At 44.1% G+C, this 14,070-nt stretch overlaps 1 protein-coding gene across 6 annotated transcripts in view; it reads right to left on the bottom strand.

Moving 5' to 3' along the window:
- ddr1 (discoidin domain receptor tyrosine kinase 1) overlaps nt 1–14,070 on the bottom strand; it is a 38,515-nt gene that overhangs the window by 10,596 nt on the left and 13,849 nt on the right. For 4 of the 6 annotated variants that reach the window (XM_071469516.1, XM_071469517.1, XM_071469513.1 and 1 more), the window contains exons 3-11: nt 12,100–12,202; nt 9,147–9,222; nt 8,804–8,956; nt 7,951–8,098; nt 6,667–6,769; nt 5,560–5,746; nt 2,559–2,808; nt 1,022–1,174; nt 265–321 (exon numbers count right to left, since the gene is read on the bottom strand). In XM_071469516.1, coding sequence (XP_071325617.1) covers nt 265–321; nt 1,022–1,174; nt 2,559–2,808; nt 5,560–5,746; nt 6,667–6,769; nt 7,951–8,098; nt 8,804–8,956; nt 9,147–9,222; nt 12,100–12,202 — 1,230 coding nt within the window. The remainder of the gene's footprint in view (nt 1–264; nt 322–1,021; nt 1,175–2,558; nt 2,809–5,559; nt 5,747–6,666; nt 6,770–7,950; nt 8,099–8,803; nt 8,957–9,146; nt 9,223–12,099; nt 12,203–14,070) is intronic. The other 2 variants (XM_071469518.1, XM_071469514.1) reach the window with 1 other exon arrangement.

The raw sequence follows: 14,070 nt of genomic DNA on the forward strand, positions 1-14,070 counted from the left end.
AGACCACAGGAAGCCAAGTTGTTATTGTACATAAATATAATGTACTGTAGCTGTGTTAGTGTTTTTCCTACAGCTGTATATCTCCAGGCCCAAGGGATAGAGCCCAATGCCAAAGCCTGCCCTGTAATCCCTCCACCATTATACCTCATACTCTCTGCTGAGCTGTGGAACAGTTTTAAGAAGCTGAGGGAGGGTCGGAGTGGTTGGAGCGAGCTCCCCTCCCTCAGTTCATCCTATCTGTCCGTTTTTTTTGCTCTCTCTCACCTGACAGCGTCCAGTTACCAGTGGTGTCCGTCAAGAAGGTGGTGGCGGTGGGGGGTTCTGGAGGAGCGAGGGATGGACAAAGGAGGAATGCGTGAGAAGAGAGGTGGTGAAGACTCAGAAGAGAGTGATGGGGAGAGGAAATCATGGATAGCAGAATTCGGGCTCATTTGGCTTTTCATCCATTATTATGAAATTCCAGTTTTCACCAACGTTTTAAAAGCCAGACCAAGATAATGAAAAAAAACGAAGAATTATAAGTTCAATTATTTGACCTTTAATTTCAAACCACATCTCTCCTGCCCTTTAAGTATAATGAAATCTGAAAGATAAGCATCCGGCGTTGACTTAGGTTCAGCTAATATTGGCTCGAAGCCAACGTATTTCAGCGCTCATGATAAAGAGGGAGGCTAGTCAGACATGGGGCTCCTTTGGCACTGCCTGCCTTTGGCTCTGCATTAGACACATGGCTTGGAGACACTGCCGACATGCTCACACTCATCACAACTGCAGAGACAGAGATGGGCACGGAGACAAGAGGTGATGAGTAAGAGATCAAAGGAATTAGAGAGGCACGGGAGAGAAGTATGGAGGGGTAGGTGAAGCAGCATGGTGGGTGATGAAAGGGGACAGTGGAGAATGAATGACCAGTGGAATGAAGGATGGTAAAGAAAAGAAGGTGTGTGTGTGTGTGTGTGTGTGGGTGTGGGTGTGGGGGGGGGGGGGGTGTGAAGAGGAAGATAGGAAGAGCAGGACTCACCTGAAGGGCCGGCAGTGGTGTTGATGGAGCTGTGGCTTGATGTGGGAGAGGAGGAGGTGTGGTTCACAGAAGGAGGGGAGGAACTAATGGAAGGGGTCTCGGGAGGATTAGGAGGAAATGAATCAGGCGCTGTGACATCGTCCTCAAACGGCTCTGGATAAGGAGGATAAGAGAAAGAATCAGGGAGACAATTTAATGAAAATGAATCATGTTATACATGTTTTAGGGGTTTTCATATGGCACAACACACTGTCTCGTAGTCCTCACAGCTTTTTGTGTTTCCAGACAAAGATTATTCACTCTAGAGACTCGATTATGTTGGCTTTGAGTGGGAACTGATCCGTTCCTTGTTAACTAATGTGAATAATTGTGTTAGCTCCCTAACCAGTTAAGTGGCTGACTAACCATTGCTGAATTGTTTTAAACATCTACACTCATATCAAGGTCGTAACCATTTATTGCAGCAACAAGTATTTTAGTTTGGTGTTGTGGCTCTGCTCATGTGATGCTCTGGAAAACATCAGAGCCAGCTGACACAGAGTCCCTGAGCAGAGCCTGTGACACACAACAGTTAATGGAAATGCAGCCATATTAAAAAACTAAATTCATGCCTGACTAATGACTAAATGTGACTCAGCTCTGGCCAACATGAGGCCACACACCTGCATGATTTGGACATTTTCTTGGTGAGAGACCATGAACCAGACGAGTGTAGTGGTGCGAGATTTATCACCAGTCTGGCTCCAGTCCAGCAACCACACCACTGCTGGGTCGAGTCATTTCAGCTACCTGAGAACAGTGGGATTACTGAGCACTTTGCTGATTCTTATCATGCGACCACTGACAGTGTTTTTGAGTACAGAGGACAGTTTAATTAGTCACAGCAATCTCTGCTGGAGAGCAAGAGAGGAGTCCTCTATCTGACTTCCAATCAGATAGGCATAAATCCTCTCTTCACAGGAGATATCGAACCCCCATCTCTGTTTGCCTTCAGTCGTGTGTTTCAGCCTGTAAACAGGAAGATAGTGAAGACAAGACAGCAGACGGAGGAGTAACGGGCATTTTTCCAGTAAACACTTTCTGCTTCTGACTCTGATAAACTTTAAAATAAATTAGAAGGATAGAAAGAATGACTGACACAAGATCTATGTTTGTGGTCGGCCTATTTATTCAGACCTTTCAACTTATTTGAGAAAAAATTTGTCTTGATGTTTTCACAGAAAGTTCAGTAAAATACAGCCACTGACTAGACAAGATTCTTGAGTGCCAAAAATGCTGATACCATCTGGAAACAAATCTGGCTCATCAGATTTCTTAGTTTCACTTCACTTGACTTAACTTTTACTTCTAGTATTTAAAGAGTGCTGATTGTTCTTACACCTATCTAGTTATTGTTTAGGAAAACCCAAGTCTCAACTGGACCTCCAAGACTGTGCCAGACACAGTTGCTAAGATATCTGTGACATGAGTGCAAAGCCTCTATAGGAGAAAAACTTCAATCAACTTCAACTTCAATCACTTCAGCTCAGCCTCCTACCAGAGAGGAAAGATATCTCGCTGATGAGCAGCCAGCGGTCAGCAAAGCAGAATTTGCAGCGGAGGATCTGTGCCGGTCGGCCACCCAGTGGGAGGGAGATGGGTCGTGAGGAGGGGTCCTTCAGATCCTCCAGGGGCACAGGCAGGGTGAGTGCGGGAGACGACCAGGGCTGGAGGATGCCCGGCTTAAAAAGACACTCTACCTTGCTGAAGACTCGGACGCCCTGTGTGTGGCGGTTGTTACTGTGCACCTAGGGGAAGGAGAGAGGGGACAAGAGAAAACAAAGAGGGCAGATGAAGGAGGGAAGAGGGTGTAATCAATTAGAAAACAATCTACACATCTGAATTAGCTTGACCTCTGTACAAGCATCTTGGAAACTCTGGGAAACAGTGGGACCCTTATTCATTCAGTATTTGTGGAAATGGAGGAGATTCAATTAACACACAAAATTGATGACACATTCTCATCCTGTTCTGCCGTAATTGCTTTGGCACGACTTGAGTTTAGCTGAGCAGGACTACAAATTAACAAAATTAGAATACAGCAGAGAAGAGAAAGGATGGAAAAAACTGAAAGTGTCTGACAGAAGAGAAAAGGAGAAGAGCAGAGGATACATCGCTCCTGTTTTTACAGGCAGGGAAAGAATAGGGAATCCATAAAAGCTGATCTAATATATGAGGCGTCATTGTGGCTGGAGGGAGGAAGAGGAGCTTGAGGAGAGGAGGTGGAGGAAGATGGAGGGTGTTTAAAAGAGCAACTGAAAGGTCAAATCTATAGATCTGAGAGATAGAAAATGAAGAAGGTGAGAGAACTTTTTGCCCCTCAGAGAGAAGAGGTGGTGCAAAGGGTGCTCTGACAGGTTTAACTTAACCTAACACTTATTGCAGGGACAGCCACTCTAACCTAATCCACATGTTAATGCACGCACACACACACACACACACACACACACACACACACACACTCACACACACGAGATGCAGGAAGAACAGCTGCCCCAGATGCTGAGTTCATGTGTAACTGATTCTGGAAAGGGACAAAATCCAGTGTGTTGTTGTTGGTGGTGGGGGTCTAATAAGTCAACAGAACCAAGGTAATTCTCTCCTCCTTCAGGGAATACAGCTTCAATGACCCGCACTAAGCTTAATTTGGGAGCATAACACTGCATTCATTATGTTTCGCTTGTTTCATCATAAATCTAACCTACATTATGAATTCCCTCTGATCTTTTTGTTCAGTTTCCTTGTCTTGCAGATGCACTTACGAAGTCAAGTTCTGCATAAATTCCCAAAGGACAGAACTGGATCTTTACGAAGGCAGATCATAGTGTTCCCCAAGAGTGTCTGTTAAAAGCCCTGTAGGAAGTGCAGGTTAAGACTGAAAAGGGTCAAAGAGCAGATTTCCCCTTGGAAGTGATTAGACGCAGGTTAAGGAACTCTGACCCGCAGAGACAAGTCGAGCTAGAATGAGGTTCAGGTTCCCATTCTTTATTTATTTGACCTGTGTGTCTGACACATCCGCTGTGCCAAGCCAGAATAACAATGCATGTCAGCTGAGGTTAGTGTGGGAAAACCACTGGGGAAAAGGCAAGAAAAACAACAGGATAAGCCTAGGAAAAGCACTTGGAATACCGCTGGGAAAGATTTTAAAAAGGTAACTGAGAAACACTGAAATAATAATAACGAACATGTGGAAGAAAAAAAAAAAAAAAAAAAAACAGAAAGCGAACACAGAAATTTTGGACCTCAGTCAAAACCAGACCTCTAAAAGATGTCATTTTATAACACTAACTGGGGATTCGTGCTGTTCAGTATACTCATGTATAAAGTGAATCACACCCAAACCAACATTCCTAATGACGTCCAACGAGACAACACAGTTATAACTCAAACTGAGTTGCTTCATATCATCATTCCTTCCGCTGTTCCACAAGCTAACCCCAAAAGCCACACGGACGTACAAACAGACTGTGATGCAACTTGGTGGCACCCAGAGATCCGAGCGCAGACGCGCTGTCCCATGATAAACAATGGCACATTAAAACTAATTACATGTCTGCAAAGCTATTCCAGTTGAAACGCTGCTTTCTGATGAAATGGCAGATTAAGAAAGTCATTGTAGATAAGAGCAAAAAGAAATAAACAAACATAAGTTACACTGGTTGGAGCTACAGCATGCAAAAAGAAACGAATCAGCCTAATGTCCTGCTATAATCTCAATGACAAGCTTGTCTTGTGCTAATGAGATAATTAATTACCCAAATCAATGTATTAATAAATAGTTCTTTGTCATCTTAATTGTCTTTTCATAACACAAGGTTATGTGATCTCCTCATTTTAAAATAGTTATAAAAAGGTAAATGAAATCAGTTTTAATACACATAGTTATTATCAAGGTGCTCCAAAATCTAATCAGAACATTTACGCTAAAGGGGGAACAAGTGAAGAAAGTTTGCATTGTGTACTTTTTCAGTTTTTGGCCCTTTTGTCTTTACTAAATATTTGACTGTAAAGATACAGACAGGAAACATGATGATTTAGGATACAGTGTATGACATGCAGCTGAGGCCCCCAGCTGAAACTGAATGTGGAACCTTGAGTTATAATGTGCAGTAAGTGTCTTAAATCCTAAACTGCGGGGAGGCCCTTTGTACGGTTCTTGAATTACTGTGGTGAAAAAAGAGAGTCCAGTGGGATGAGGATGTTCCGCATAACTCTCTCACATTCATTTACACACAGTAACACAGGGAAGACACTGTGCCGCTGCAAAAGATCTGATATAGGATGAGCATAAAACTCCAGTATAATCTCCTGCCTAAATACCAAATTTTCAAAACATGGTCTCACTGAAGACACAGGCCAGGAACCGGAGCTTTTAGGCACGATGACATCTCTGATTTACAGGCAGCCCAATGCCAGAGGGATCACAACGTCCTGCATAGCCTTCTCACATTCAGTAACACATGCACCATCACACACAAACACCAACGCTCGCCGCCTACCTGCATGTTGTGGAAGATACGTGGTTTCTCAAAGTGGAACTCGATGTCCACGCTGCCTTGCCCAAGGGCTTCCCGGCTCCAGCCCAGGTAGTCGTACCCAGGCCACACCCTCAGCTCCTTAGTTTGTATGAAGTCGTCTCCTCCCAGGACACCGTCACACAGCTGACCAAGGCCTCCAAACTGCATCCTGCACACACACACACACACACACAGCACTGCACGGATTAACACGAGGCTCTGGGCAGAAATAATGCTGGACGCTGCAGACTGTCTGTCACTTTCTATTTCTAAAGACATTCATGAGCCAGCATGCAAAGATGCATAAATAAGCATATATACATAGATGCACATTCAAAAAAGCGCACACACACACACCCACACACACACAAACACACAAACACAAACACTAACTACACTGCATACAAATACAGACCTCAGTACAAGCAAAGAAACACAACAGGATCACCTAATAGATCCCCTCGGTCCCAGCCCTGTGAGTCTCTCCCTCAGATACACACACACACACACACACACACACACACACACACACACACACACACACACACACACATCTGCTACAAATACATCTGGATTACATCAAAATTGTTAGCTCACCTGCTAGCAAAACATTTCAGCCCCATTAACCACAGCCCCCATAAACCCCCCTGCCCTCCCCACAAATTCCTAGTTCACTCTCCTTTGCTCGCTGCCAAAACATTACAGCCAGGAAACACGCCTCAATTCCCTGAGCAACTACAAGAAAAAAATGAATGTCATTCCCTTTCGATTAGGCGGACCCCAGAATAAACTTTGTCAAGACAGGGTTTGGCTGAGGCCCCTCTTCTGTGCTAACGTGATGAGCGCCGTGGAGATGCTTTTGGAATTCCATTGATCGCGGCACATTTCACTCCACACTTGTGATTCTTCATCGCAAACATATTTGCCAAAGCTGTGTTGCAATTTGCAGCCAAGGCTGTGGTGGACGTACATTTCAGTGAAAACGAAATCCAAAAAAAGAGCAGTTTATGGGAATCTATGGAAATGAGATGCTTACTCATACATAAAAATGAAAATAGTAAAGAAGCCTTGAGCGGCTGAATATCTTACCCTTGCTCAGTGCTCCCATCGTAGGTGGAGTCGTTCAGGTAGACAGACATGCCAGGCAGCTGCATGACGTGACCCACTGGAGCTGTGTAAGCCTTCAACCCATCTGAGTGACAGAAAATATTCAATATTAGTCATGTGATTGTTGAAGTAAAACATGCTTTTTGTAGTTTTCTCTTTAAGAGACACACATGCATCAGCTGCATGTGAGACTTCTTCCATTTGTAAAGCTTTTTTGTTTTAATTTTGAGCAGCTACACGTTGACTGAGCCAAAATTTAACAGTAATCACTGGGGAAACGGCTCCAGCTGCTTTCTAAGTAGTAAAACAAACGTAGAGGTCCGCTGCTCAGGCCTGTGCAGTCCAAGCCACCATTAGGCAGTGAAACTTAAGCCTTTACCTGCCAACATACAGCTAATCAGCCCAGTCCCTGAGAACAGAGGTGACGTCAGCAACACAGACTACAGCCCCGCCGCTCTGCTACCCATAATAAACAATACTTGACATAGGATTTACAGTATGTGTGCAGTATGCTCTGTTTGCACACCAATAAGTGTCTTTGGATGTGGTTATACACTCAGATGTGTATCTCGTGTACCTGCGTGGGGGTATGTGAGGGTCATGCAGGTCCATATCAAATGCAAAGCAATAAACATGAGGAAGACACCGTGCCGCCATATGATCTGATACGAGGCGAGATGAGAGACTGAATGTATGTCAGACTTGACATTTTGTAGATTCCGTATAATGTCTGGCTTGCAGAGCTGCACTCCCTCTGAATCCAAATGAGAGCATATTTTACAGGTGGTCTTCACTGAAGACACAGACCAGGGAACAGGGGCTTTTAGCCTTGGTGACACCTCTGATTTATAGGCAGCCTGTCGCTGTCTGAGGGAGGTGGATGGGGCAATAGAGAAGTTGAGCCACTCATAAATACTCAGTTAGTCAGTGTTGTGCTTCAGGAAACATGCGGACCAATGCCATTTATCACTGTGTGGCTTTTTTTTTATCCCCCAGTGAGGATGTAAATGTGATGCAATACCTCAAATCGATGCATAAGATGTATGGTGAAAACACACACACACAGGCTCATAATCATTGCCGTCGAACAAATCCCCCCGTTTCCCACCTGATAGAGGAGTAAATCTAGGATGATAGCGAACTCATTTACCTTCACCATAGGAAATGTTCTCTGATTTATCAAGAACTGGAGGGCATGCCTCAGAATACACAAACAAAATGAATACCTAAGTAGGCACAAAAGCAGCAACAGCAACAGACACTTACCGTCCCATATGCAGCCATAGAGCTCCACCCGAAGGCAAACACTCATTACCCGGTCAGCCAGGGGGTAGAAACGCACCATGCGGGCCACGATGGGAGGGCCCAGGTCTTTCAGCACGATATCATAGGTGTTCTCATTACCTGACACCACCTCGGGGAGAGAAATACAAATATTCAATCACATAGTACACCGCTCGTCTCTCTCGTTACCTGCAGGGTTGAACAATCTCGCCTGAAGGCTCTGACTTTTTATTCAGAGTGCGTCTTCAAAAATCTGTTAATCTAAGAACAGCACAAATTAACTGACTGAACTTTTTCTTTAATACACAAAGGTGTCAAGATGGACAGATCTTAGAGTGAGAGCTTTAGGAGCAGTTTTCCATGGGACTTGCAATTTCTGAATATTTGTTGCGTGACAATGTTCTAAATTAATAAATCCAACACAGGTTGATGGAGGTCTGAATTCCCTTTCTATCATGCAGTAGTGGCACAAAATACAGTGCAGAACTGAAGCACAACAGCAGGTGCTTCTATTGCACAAGGTTAAGGCTTTTCATTGCATGGTGTTGAAATATCCGGCAGTGAAGCCTGCTTCTGTTGATTGAACAGAAATTGCTCCACTTTGAAATAAATAATAAATCAAATGCAGATGAATAATAACACTACATTTATACTCAGCCACAGGATAATGAGCTGTTTCCTATCAGTAATGGGGACTGCATTTTCCTTGGGTCAGTTCCCTCAAGGCTCACTGAATAACATTCAAACTGTCTCTCTCCTTCATCTGTGTGCATGTGTGAAGAGACAGCAGGCTCCAGCTGTGCCATAAATAACTAAGTGAAAAAATCTTGCTTACTTCCTGGCCCCAGCGGTCCCTCCAGGTGATCCATTTCACTCCGTCTCGAGAGTAGCGGAGCCGATAACTGCGAGCAAACTCCTGGCCGTGCCCGTCAGCATGACGACCCTGGGTGCCTACCAGAGCCAGGAAGTGGAGTTTGTGCAGGTCAATCTACGGGAGAAAGATAATACATTATCCAAACAGCACAAGACCTCTTTACACTTTTTGCACAGATTAAACACACGAGATAATACACGTTAGTTGGGAAACAGTAGTTACGGTTGTTGGTACACAATTATCACAGGTGGACTGAGCACTAATTATAACAATAAATCAGAGCAGAGTAAACTGAGTATGTCACCTGAAGGTATTCTGATCCACTGGGGAAAACAGCTCCTGCAGGGCACCATGCTCCATCCCCCTCTCCAGTACTCAACCTGAGAGAAACAAAGAGAGGGAGGAAGGATCATGATGTCAGATAACAAATTGAGAAAAAATATTTTTTACAAATAAAAACCCCGCTGAAAAATCCCAGCCCCACGCCCAAGCTTTCATAAACACACCCACAACAACACTGACTACATCAAAACCCACAGGGCTGGCAGCATGCAGGGGTACAAGCGAGAACTCAATACAAACAGTCCAACTCTCCTCTACCACCATACATATTGGATTCCACAGCGGCCAAACATTCACATAAATGAGGCAATGTTGTCTGAAACAGAGAAATGCAGAGGCACAAAAACCTGGCTATGGCTAAAGACACGCTGTAGGTAGCAGAGAGAGAGAGAGAGAGAGAGAGAGAGAGAGAGAGAGAGAGAGAGAGAGAGAGAGAGAGAGAGAGAGAGAGACTGCAGACAGATGGAGAATGCAGAGAACGCATTAGGCTCATGAAGAGAGAAAAAGAGAAGAAAGGAGCAGAGAGAGAATTACTAGCTCTTTCACATTCTTCAAACCTCACAAACAAGGTCTGAAGCAGAACATCAGGCTCTTTACTCGCAGCTCCTCAGACCTGCTGCGACCACACACATGCACAACTAAAAAGATTTTCACTCAGTGTGACCTTCTCCAATCCGGTCTGAGAAGAAAAGTACATACTACCACCGCATATTGGCCACATGAAGACCGCAACCTTGGCTGTGTGTGTGTTTGTCTTAAGTGTATGTGTGTGTGTGTGTGTGTGTGACACTGGATCGACTCGTTCGAGGAGCTTTGGAACAGACGCCAGGCCACAACCATGCTCTGACCGCTGCGGCGCTTCTCTCAAAATGAAAGCTGCTGCTCAGACCGCCAAAACAAATCACTATATCAACTCGGTCACGCTGACAGTGGAGCTAATATTTCAATCCATCCTGTTCTCCACTTGATGGGTGAGATCATGCAGCCGGAAACCACGAGATGATATCAACACATCAGAGCTGCAGAGGGTGTCCTGTGATGGAGGGAGGCAGTGGGAGAAGAGGATGAGGGAAGAAGAAAGGAGGAATGTGGCTGGGCACAGTTCAGTCCAACGTGCACCAGCCAGCGGGATTAACATTACAGCAAACCGCTCTGCCAAGTACCTCATTTTTCTCCTATCTCTCTCTGTCTGTCTTTTGCTTCCTAAATAAATACCAGCCAACAATTAATTCCTCTCTCCTTGTTCTCTCATTCCCTCCATCTTTTTGCCACTCCCTCACACCAACATGCTGATATATCACTGTCCACTGAGTAATAACAGCTATAAAAAAAATAAAAAAAAATACCTACCAGATCTGTATCCCTCCCTTAACACAACACCCTCCCTCAAATCCTGTTTTCAAATTAATTCCTCTCCAGCTGTCAGCACACTATAACCGTGATTCACCTCTCGCTGTCTGCTGCTTTCTCTGTTTTCTCTCTTTCTCTCTCAGTATCTCCCCGGTGTATCTTAAAAAGAGCTAGGGCTAATAATCATTTCCACATGGATAGACACTCAGCCAAGAGACCCAGCCAAACAGACAAATGGAGACAAATGAACACAAACACACACACATACACACAAGTGATCCCGCAAAGGCCCGTACACATGGCTGTAGCATGTTTTGCCTCTCGTGACTCTGACCTCGCTGCTAGACAGACAAGGTGGTAATATAATTACGCAGTGGGTTTTAGAAAGACACACACTATCATCTTCTATCATAATCTAATAGACTTCTGACAAATTACTTTAGCGCGGTGCCAACACGCTGGGGGAAAAAAAGGCATGCAGACGAACACATCAGTCGGCAGTGACATGTGGATGAGCACGAGAATATCTTACTCCTGGAAAAGTACTGTGACTTGATTCAATCCCTCGCACTGAAGTACAGTAAGCTGACGTACAACAGTAGCTCTTTCAAAGGTCACTCTGACTAACTGTTACTAAATTACCAGACAAGTGAAATTGCCAAGGTGACATCCTGACCCTCACCATTTTTATGCAAACACTGATAACACAGCCAAATTAATCCGACCAAATTATACCTTATTCATTACATGAACTGCTCAACAAATCGGACATGCAGGCGGTGATTCAGAGGTCTGGGAACAGGTAATTAAATATGCCCTATCAAGCAGCAACCAATCATCTCATTCAGTGCAGCTGCTCAAAGTGGTGATTATGTTTTCTTTGTGAGATTGATTTGAAAAGAGAAGGCAGACCACATTGAAAGGGCTACACTTATGGTTTTAACAAATTTACAACCAATAATATACACTTTGCATTGTAGCTATCATCATTCACAATCACAATCATTTTGCTGTTTTAGAAATATGAAAAATGTCATTACATGGTCATGTGTGCAGTCTCACAACAAGAGACCAATGACTGCCAGGATAAAATATAATGTTAAAGAGAAAATAATATCTAAAATCGATCTATCTTTAAGGCACACATCCAAAAATGGTCAGCAAGAAAGTACACAACGCTGCTACTGTCCATTAAATTAAATATCTTCTTAATTGTAGCAAAACTGTAGGTTCTGCAATTCTTAACTTTGCAAAGTAACACAACAAAACTTTAACAAAAATCCAGCAATTTATCACCAGCTGAAAATCTTGTACTCCAGGGTATGTCAGTGCACTATGACATCACTAGTGGGTGTGGTTACAGGTGAAACTGAGTGATCAATGATGCTGAGTGTAAACAGTTCTACAGCCTTGTGATAAGTTACTCCTTAGTGTAGTAATACAGTTTTTAGACTGTAACCACACAGAGTATGAATACAGAAAAAAATACTTCATTACAGTATGAAAGTAATGCAAGCCCACATACACACACACACACACACACACACAAACACACACTTTCCTACCTTCCATGTTTGGCCTCAGTGGAGTCTGACCAGGCGCTGGAGGCAGTGATGTCAGAGTCTGGGATGGTGCCATCCTCCATGCCCAGGGCGTAACGACACTGAGCTGTAGGGGAAGGATTGAGGGAAAGAGAGCGGGATAAAGACATGAGTAACATTCTCATTTGTATGGAGCACATGTCCAGGAGAAATTTAATATTTCCATTAGAGTGTCAGCAGCCATCATTGGTCACGGAGCATAATGTTGTTATGTCATCTCTGTGAAAACTTCCGGACTTCATGCTTCATAAACCACAGAGACACTGAGAAGAGGGAGAAAAATACCAAACTCTGCAATCATTTGTTCCACTTTGCTGTTATCTGGGACACAATCTCTCAGGGTGCGTCTGTCACGTGAAACTAAATAGCAGTGTTTTGCATCACTTATTCCAGTAAGTGCCAATTTACCTCTCAAAAGTGACAACATCAAAGACAGTCATTAATCACATGTTCATATTCTATAAAATGGCCCCGTGAGACACTATGACCTGCCTCCTCTGAGGTTACACCAGCCCTGTTCCTTTTGTCTATTTGTCTTTCCTTCTAGCTCTCCATCCCACACAAAACCACCTCCTCTGGACTCCGGTGACCCTGTGCAGCCCCTGCTCCAGTTACCTCTGCTTGGGGATTTGCAGGAAGAGAACAAAAGAAAGAAAGAAAGAAAGAAAGAAACGAAGGGCAAACTCAAGAACACGGACAGGTCTCAAATATCTGTGCTGACTGTGCTCCAGCGGCCGCATTATCAAATGATCCAGATAGCATGGTCCCAGGCAGGGATTACCCAACGACCCAGCTATCCACTCTGGAGTCAGTCATGAGGGGGAGGTGGTGGAGGGGGAGGTGAGAGGCTGAGGGAGGGAATGGGTAGTGATAAAGTGGAAAGGGGTACTGACAGTGATATGGACGGGAGGCTGAGGGTGACAGAAAGAGGCGGGGGTGGGGTGGGCGTCTAACTCAGTTTCTGTCATTGAGTCAGCGGACAGGAATGTTGGGCTGGATGACAAACCCTAAAAACCCCAGCGGGTGCAGCAGACACACACGCACACACAGACACACACACATACACACAAAGTTCACACATACACACTCACTTCACACATACACACACACAGTTCATCCATACCGCGGACAGGTGCCCATTTCATTACACCATCATCATCAACACACATTGCCAGTCAACACCCTGCCACCTGCAATCTGTGCATCTCTCTCTGGCTCCCTCCCTCTCAGTGTCCTCTGCTTTCACCTTCTGTTTTTGTCATTTTTCATGAAACTTTAGCCCACGTATTAAAACATTTCTGCTCACACTATCAAACTTGATTCAGTTCTTTCGACAAGACAAAATGTGTGGGTGTCTGCGTTTGTCTGTGTGTTGTGCTAAAGTCTGTCCATCTATCTCCAGCTGTTTTTTTTCCATCGATCCAGCTAATCCAAGTTTCATTTAGTGCAGGTACGAACGGTCCATAAATCAACTGATCATCCAGCAGACAATTACTCCACAACAGTTTGCATTAGGACTGCAGCTAACAACTGTGTCTATTATATTATAATCTGACAGGTTTTTTTTTTTGTTGTTGTTGGTTTTTTTTTGATTAAGCACTTGAACACTTGGTAATAAAATTCTCACAGTCTTAACTTCCTTGAACCCAAGATGACATCTTCAAATCACCTGTTTTTGTTTTGCTTGAAAGTTTTTGGCACTTTTGCTTAAACACAGAGTCTGTAACGGTGCTAGTGGCTCTGTGAGGCTGCGTACAGCAGCACTTTGAGCTAAACGCTAATCTCAGCATGGTAACAAGCTCACAATAACAATGTACAGCTGAGCTGGATGAGCATGTGGTTACTTTCACAGACATTTGTCACAACTGGACAAACTGAAATGTTGACCTGATGTCGGCTCTAGATAAAGTGATATTACAATTCGTTCTAACTCCA

The sequence above is a fragment of the Trachinotus anak genome, unplaced genomic scaffold (genome assembly GCF_046630095.1).
Source record: "Trachinotus anak isolate AG129_WGS33_773 ecotype Australia unplaced genomic scaffold, CSIRO_AGI_Tana_v1 ptg000032l, whole genome shotgun sequence".
Lineage (NCBI taxonomy): Eukaryota > Metazoa > Chordata > Actinopteri > Carangiformes > Carangidae > Trachinotus > Trachinotus anak.